The 8,576-nt window shown below is 34.7% G+C and overlaps 1 protein-coding gene across 1 annotated transcript in view; it reads left to right on the top strand.

Moving 5' to 3' along the window:
• The window catches only part of LOC134527322 (sphingomyelin phosphodiesterase 5-like), a 112,118-nt gene extending 104,023 nt beyond the window's left edge, over positions 1 to 8,095 (top strand). Inside the window, exon 5 of the mRNA XM_063359891.1 lies at positions 1,176 to 8,095. Coding sequence (XP_063215961.1) covers positions 1,176 to 1,397 — 222 coding nt within the window. The 3' untranslated portion in view covers positions 1,398 to 8,095. The remainder of the gene's footprint in view (positions 1 to 1,175) is intronic.
• The last annotated feature ends 481 nt before the right edge of the window (positions 8,096 to 8,576 follow it).

Raw genomic sequence — 8,576 nt, forward strand, 5'->3', positions numbered from 1 at the left:
GCAAAAATGTTTTGAATGTTTATTACTCAATGCATCCAGCATTGAATAGCTTAGAATGATTTTTAATAGTATATTTACTAAGGTAGCAGTAAATTTTATACCTTCAGACATTATTTTATCCCATGCACTTACATGCTAGCTGCTCCTTGGATGTCAAAGCACGGAGATGCGTGCTGTAGGACTGCTTGAGATAATACTGTGTGGATTGTGTTGGATCACCCCATGCAACTATTTTAAGTTACTTGGACTTATGTGTGGTTAGATTACACACATTTTCATGTGATGTATGTATATACAATAGATATTTATTCAGTGCTTAATTCACATTTAGAATTTTGCATTATACTATTATGTTATTTGAATTATTAATTTTTATAAATTATATTTTTAAGTATTTTATTAAAAATTATAGGATTAAATTTCAGTTACACTGTTTAAATGGTTTTTATTATATATTTACTAACCGAGACGAACATGTTTGATATTGGAAAAATAATTATAACATGTTGTAAACTATGAATTAAAATCTCTTTGCAGATTTTATTTATACTATTGTCATTTCCTCATGAATTAGAGAAAAAAATATTTATTGTATTTTATATCAATATAAATATCTGATGGTGCATTATTAGTAACAGTTGAATTTCTTAAATAGTACACGAAATGTTGAGATATGTTTTCTAACCATCATTCACATGTCAGATTGGATATGGTACTTGACGGTGGTGGATTTAGTGCTTAAGGTTTTCTCGAATTTCTGGCGAAGGACTCTGCAAAGCCTGTTGCCTCACCAGAAAGATGATCCAGGTTAGAGTCTTAGTGGGGTCAAACTGGAGTTTTTGCAAATGGGAATAATGGTGAACATTGCATTGAGCTGATAGGTTTTATCATGATCCTGCTGTTTCCCCTGTTTGTTTAATCCGTCAAAGCTCCATTCTCGTCTCAACACTCCGATAGTCTTTAATAACAGTGCCGTATGATGTTAAGCCCTAATTCAACATCACATACACAATCATATCTGAATCTTTATGTACAAAGTGTTTAGCAGTCCTGCTAGTTTGAAATTATGATCCAGCATAGTATCGTAAAATGTTAAACCTAATTTAATGTAATAGCCATGCTGATATACGTCGAGCTTGTTGGAAGTCGGTGAGAGTTGAGGGGTGTGTGTACAGGTGCACCGTGCAGACCAGGTGATACACACGCCTGCCCTCGGTGTGAACGGCCAGCCGGAAGTGTGTCCTCATGGGGGCAAGCGCCGTGTCGACAGAATCCTCAGTCGCAAGTTCTACGCGGTGGAGGTGCTGGGGTATGCCTTCGTGTCAGCGCTGGGAGGCCTTACAGACCACCTGCCCGTGTGTCTCACGTTCCGGCCTTGGCCTGGACGACCATCTTGAAGCATGGGGCGTGCGCCATGTCGAAGAATCCTCAGTCGCACGTTCTATGCTGTGGAGATGCTGGGGTACACCTTCAAGTCAGCACTTTGACTTTACTAACATATGTAATATAAACAATATAAATTTATCTCCTTGAACTAATCGATGGTTAAGCACTTCTGAAGGTATTTTTGGTTTTGTAAATAAACCTGTTTTTATTTTTATTTATTAAATTGTGGGTTGTTAGTTTTTGTATTGTTTTTATTGGTACTTAAAATCATTTACTAACCTTAATTATATTCGGAGATACAATTATTATTCTTTAAAACATACTTACCCCTTTTTCACCCCTTGAGAGTTGAATTTTACAAAATTAAAAAAATTGTGGTTGGTAGTTTTTGTATGTTTATTATTGGTACCCAATATCTATACTAATATTATAAAGCTGAAGAGTTTGTTTGTTTGTTTGAACGCGCTAATCTCAGGAACCACTGGTCCGATTTGAAAAATTCTTTCAGTGTTGGATAGTACATTTATCGAGGAAGGCTATAGGCTATATTATATTATCAATAACATTAGGGATCCTTACTAAAAGTCCAATTTAGAATCAAATGCGTTGGAGGGGTTAGATACAACATGCAGTACACGTACAAAGTGTGTGTTGACAATGCCGCAGGCACTAGAAGTTTATTTCCTATTGCCTATTAACATTGTTGCCACGCACTAGATGCCTTATCATTCTTAATTTTCTCATACAAGTAAAAAACACCCGTGTGATATTAACAACGAAGCAATCAGTACCCTCATAAAAGTTCAATTAGTATTTAAATACTTTTTATCACTTTAAATCGCAAACCTAAACTATTGTTTTTTTTCGTCTCTCTGTGTTTAATTTGTTTTTTTATTGCCCTTTTTTTTCAAGTTTATATATTTTTCAGACTTGAAACTTCACAGTAATGTTTCTTATGTTACGCAGGATGACATTTTCCGAAAATTAGATCCCATGGGTGGTTAAAACCAGGCAACAGTGGGTACTTTGTCTGCATGAGAACAGGATTTTGCATTGTTCATGCCTTCTGCGTCTCCATGGCAACGGGCATCGCGCGGCAGTGGCGTACTCACAAGGAGGGGCATGTATAATGAGCGGCGCAAGAGTGATCTGCCTGTAGACTGCCGTAGCGAAGTACGGGTACATCAGTTGTACGTTGCGTGCACGAGTCGGGAAACCATCGGTGCTATTAATTTTCTCTCCGGTACATTATACAGCATTGTAATAAATTTTCACTGAATTTTTTTTTATTTACCATTACTGTAAATGGGAGATGTGGCTTAATTTTTTTCCATTATTATAGCCGTGCGAAGCCGGGTTGGGCAGCTAGTCATTTATAAAATAAATTTGGAGATATAATTATTAATCTTAAAAAGATACCTACTCCTTTTTCACCCCTTAGGGGTGGTTTTTCACAAAATTTAAATTTTTTGGTAGAATGGTTTTTATGGTAATTATTGGTACTGAAGATATTTTCTTTAGCTTGATTATTTTTCAGAGAGATAATGAATTATCTTAAAACCTTATTTACCCCTTTTGCACCCCCTTAGGTGTTGATTTATGTAACTATACGTACAAGTAATTTTCAAGTTAGCCAAAGCTCTGTTGAATAAAAATATTTTTTTATAAAATCCACCTAGTAATTTTTGATTGATGCCTGAACAAACTAACAAACAATAATTTAAAAAAAAAAGTATATTTTTGAGTTCTAAATAATGTAAAGAGCCTTTGCCAATAGTTTTTTTCCTTAAGTTAATCCAATGTACAGACTTTTTGCCTCAGACAGTTTTATTATTAATGTAGCCTAATAATCTTTAATTGGATCAATAATGTTTGTTTGAAGGAAGTATTTACAGACTGATAGGGTTGTGCGATTCCATGATTTTCAGTTCGATTCGATTCCGATTCGATTCTCACCACAAGAGTTAAAATTTGATTCCGATTTCAATTCTTTGGGCAACTTTATCTACATAGTTATTAGTCTGGTAGGAATAACTAAAAAAAAATTGCATTTATTTTGAACCATATGTATTTAACTTAAATGAATAAGAAAGACAATTCTGAAATAGTACCTATGTAACTTATAAGTTCGTTTTTACACTGTTGGGGACCTGAGACCTGCCTTATGTTATACCAGGTACATAACTGAAGGATGATAATATTTACACTGTACAGCACAATGCAGCTTTAAGTAATTGCTAACGAATAAAAACTTTTCAGGTGATAACTTGTTCCTGATTAGAAATGCTTTGAACACTACATTATTTCACTATTAGGCCTACAGGTTCTGATGTAAGAAGGTTAACTGTTCTACACTTTCAGGAGACAGATTCTCTCTCCGTGCTGTTACGATATTTCCTGCCGAGGAAAACAGGCGTTCACTTGGAACAAATGTTGCAGGAATGCACAATAGTGTTCTCGCAGCATCAGGAACATATCTGTGGCGAACTCGGTTTTCTTGCCACCACTGATATGGATTAGTAGTACGTTTCTGAATGGGTTCATTTAAGTACAAAAGGATGTTTTTTTCCACCATATCTTTCCAAGTATTTGAACATGATGCATCCAACTTTGCAGACTGTTCTTCAAAGCAACTCCAAACACTTAAATTAGACCCTGAGATTTCAGCTTGGCTTTCAACTCTTTGTGCTTTAGAATGGCTGCTATCAGCACAGTCTTTGGAAATTCATGTTTTTAAAATACTTACACCTTTCTTTTTCTCATGGTCCTTCAAAAGTACTGATTTAAATCTAGGATCAACAAGCATTGCAGCAACATATTCATCTTTTGATTTGTAATCAAGAAATCTTAAGAATACAGCCTTCAACAAATTTCGTCCGAAAATTATGCCTTCGCCTGGTTCTGCTTTGCACACAAATGTATCTAACAAGTTTTTTATCCCATCAATAACTGTTATAACTAGAGAAATTGTGGGGTAGTCTTGTCTACTAAATTCTTTAGTTGCTTCATTTATTGGCTCTAAAATTCTGACTGCCCCTTCTGCGAGTTTCCATTCATTGGCAGTTAAATTGCGAACACAATCAGAAGAAGCTAATTCTGCAGCAGTAGGCTCTTTTTGTTCAACAAGTCGTTTCAACATAGCAAACTCACTGTTCCATTGGGTGTCTACATCCTGGATCAATTCATGTTCTGGTTTTCCCATCTGCTTTTGTAATTCATGAAGATGCTGACGAGCTTGGGAGCTACGTTTGTAGTGCCCCACTATAGCACGACTTTTTTTGCACAGCGCCTCAATCCCAGGAGTTTCCTTTTTGGCATCATTTATGGCTAGCTGCAAAGTGTGCCCTAAACAGCTAAATGAATGCCAACTGGTTTTAGCAGCTGCAGATTTCGTGTTTCTAGCAGAATCTGAAACTATGTAAATAGGTATAGTGTTTTGAATTTCCCACTTTGCATTTAGTCTAAGCAGAGTATTGGCAATTGCTTTCCCACTATGTTCTCCGGTGAAAAGAACATTCCCCAGCATGTGATGAACAGGAACGAAATCTGTGTCCACATAATGACATGTTAATGATAAATAGCTGTCATTACTGCGTGACGTCCACATATCTGTTGTAAATGCCACCGAATTGACGCCTTCTTTGAAGTCATTATTGATTTTCGTGTGCATTTTTTCCACCAGACCATTGTACAGCTCTGGCACTACACGCCTAGAGAATGTTGTTCGGTCTGGTAGGGAGTACTTGGGTTCAACTAGCGCCATCAAGTCTTTGAAGCCTTTATCTTGAACTATACTGTATGGCTGTAGATCCACAGCAATCATTTTGCCAATGGCATTGGTTATGGGTGTTATGGCAATAGCTTTGGGATGGTCTTTACCATACTTTTCTTGGCTACTAAACGAAGCTGACAGAGTGAGTTGTACTTTGTTACTTGATGTGAAAGGTGCACGAGTTAATTCTTTCTGTAGTTGTTAGTACTCTGCATATACACTCTTGTGTAATGTTAAGTGCTTCGCCATGCTAGAAGTGCTACAATGCACCTGTTTGAGTTTACTTCCACAAGTTTTACATTTGGAATGGCTTTCTGATATTTTGTCATAAAATTTCCAAATATGACTGTGGCCCTTAAACTTGCCACAATTTTCATCCATTACTTATTTAATCACTTCACCACTGTTTAAAGATGTCAAATGTTACCAACGGTAAAGTCAACTGCCTCACTGGAGTCACTGAGATAGTGCGATGCGTGCTGCGCACAGAAGTATAATTTATTAATTAACCTACATTTGCACATATGACGTAAGCAGCATGGCCTAGTCAGTATGTTTATTTAAATTAAAACCAATAACCGCAATAAGTAACATATATTTCTTCGTTTTTTTCAACAAGATCTGTTCCCCTAAAAATGGAAAAAATACGTAAATATGATTAATTTATTAACTTCACGAAGTCAAACCACACAACGATGATCAGCTTTAATTAAGTTTTGTAAATGGCAAAAGCATAAACAGTAAACAGTACTTCGATACTGATAGAATGTTATGATTCAGTGATTCGATTCCTTTGTGTCGGCACACGCGATCTATGATAAATGGTGGCATGTCAACTGGTCTACACGTCCGGCACCGCTAAAATATTTTCATGTCGTGAATGTTTTAATGTTGGTTATTCTGTTAACAGAAGACGTGTCACAGAATGGCGATCTTTGTAAATGTATGGTTGAACAAGGAAATATTTTAACTGTTAACAGAAAATTGTGCGTTGATGGTTGTAAAATTTATTTTTAATACGTGTTATTTATTTTTCAAAACAAATAAACCAACAATATTTTTTTCCAGTGCAACGTGAGAAATGGTCATGAGTAATATGCCGTAAGTAGGCAGAAATAAAAATGTTTGAGCAGATTGTTAAACTATTTCATAAACAAGCAGTTATCGTAAGATTTATCTTTGCAAGCCTAAACAGTTAGTGGTTCTGAACGTGTAAATTATATCATACACGATCTTTGAAAAAAATTTAATGTTCGGCCTAACCTATATTTCATAACGTTATGAAATTGTCTTGAGTGAAAGTGCGCTGCAATTTTACGAGTTACATTAATGATAATTGACGAATAAATTTATGTCTAGCAATCAGTTAAACGGTAACCGTCAATACATTTCTTAGATTTTTTTACTTTTGAAAAATTTGCCCGAATTTTTTGATTCCAAATTTTAGTTTCGGTTCCGGGTTCAAATAGTTGAGGAATCGAATCGAAGTTGAAATTATCGGGTACCCGCACATTCCTACAAACTGATTTCAGTCGTTACCAAAAACAAATACACAAACATGTACTTAGTGTTGTGTGTATTAAAATGTTTCAGGTTATTATTGTAGTGAGGATAATTTATAATACTAACTGTTTAGTAAATTTTAATATAATTATCTAATGGACTGCAACTTTAGTTTGAAAAGTACTTCAAAGATAGCACCAATTTGTAATACTTTGGAGAACCAACTAAATTTTAAATATCTTTGATGCCATGTCATTTCAACACAATGTACCTGGCTAATAAATTATAGGTATTTTTTAAAGTTGCTTTTATATTTGGTTATGACTACTCAAGTTTACAACATTTATTCCAGGATAGTTTTATTAGCATAAAGTTTACTTTGGAACACCAATACCTTTAGTACATTTTCCGTGGGGCCGCCATCTTGACAACTTCTGCTCTTTGCTGTAGCAATTTCTGCATGCACATGTTTATTTGCAACATGATAACACATGAATTTGCTCGTTATCAAGGTTATATGTTTACACATCACTGGCGAGTACTGTAAGACACGCTCACAATTTGGAACCCGTGATGACGACAGCAACTACAGACCATATTGAGGCAAATATGGTCATTGGTGATCCTAATGTAATTAACGATGCCACCTAGGAAGCATTTTTATTTGTGAAAGTTCAACCAGCCGGCAAAGATGAACTGTAGTTCAATTTTTTTACAATTGTATATTGTTCGAGCAAGACACTACATATGGATCCCAAGAACATAGGTTTGTGTATCGATGAGGAGGCATATTAAGATTGTGCCCAGATTATTTGATTTGGATTATAAATTCATTCTCCACCACATCTGTAATTTTACGTCTGCAAATTTTACGTAAATTTAAAACATCACCATGGGGCTTAAGCAAAGAAAGGTGTGCCATCTAACCATACACGAACAGACCTGAGGCAGAATATAGTTTAAGACTATTACAAGTGAGTGACCATTTTAGTTATGTTGTTAAAATTTTTATGTAAAAAATCTGTAACTGTGATAGGAGAATCTGCGCCCTTGAACCTGGAGCGAAAGGAAAGACAGTTAACATTTTGTTTTAGCTTGATAATTTTTTTTGTTATAATAATTATTATATTGTGTATTTTAAAAAATTTGTTAGTAAGCTTTGTGGGTATGTACCCAGTAATTTATTTTTAGTCATGGAGCTGTTGTATTTTTTTATTGCAATACATAACATTTTTATATTGAATTTTATATGCCTTATTTTAACCTTAGTGCTATAGCCCGTAGGCCAGCCTGTCTTAATGTCATTAAATGGTATTTAAAATATTACTATTATAATTTTGTGTAACAGACATTTTGAAAATGTTTTACAAACCTTTGTGCTTTCTGTCTTTGCATTTGCTGTTAATAAACATGCTTGTGGCGATAATAGTAAAATTGCTTGGAGTTTTCTTTGATAAGTTTACACATCATTTCTTATCCTGCATCCATGCAATTTCTTTTTTTGCATAATTTGTTCTCTGCATTTTATGGTTTGAGATGATATTTTGTTTGATACCGTCGCTTAGTTGGAGTTGTGTTATTTAGAGTGTTTATTTTTAACATCATATTAATATTTGAATTTTAGATGCGACTCCAATCAGAGAGCAAAGAAGTTGTGTGTCCCTGTTGGGTGAATAATGTTTGAGCAACAGGGTAAGCCACAGTTATAAATCACTCATAATTAAAATTTAATTATTAATTTTTCTCTGAGTTAAATAAATACAAGAAAACAGATATGTTCCAACATTTAAGAAAGCCATTTCCATTACCACAATCATACAAAATGTTTAAGTAATAAAAATGCATTTAAAAGGCCATGTGCATAATAGATATGCTAAAGACAAGAAATGTGCAATGTTTCCTAAGTTACATTTAA

Source organism: Bacillus rossius, chromosome 1 (assembly GCF_032445375.1).
Source record: "Bacillus rossius redtenbacheri isolate Brsri chromosome 1, Brsri_v3, whole genome shotgun sequence".
Lineage (NCBI taxonomy): Eukaryota > Metazoa > Arthropoda > Insecta > Phasmatodea > Bacillidae > Bacillus > Bacillus rossius.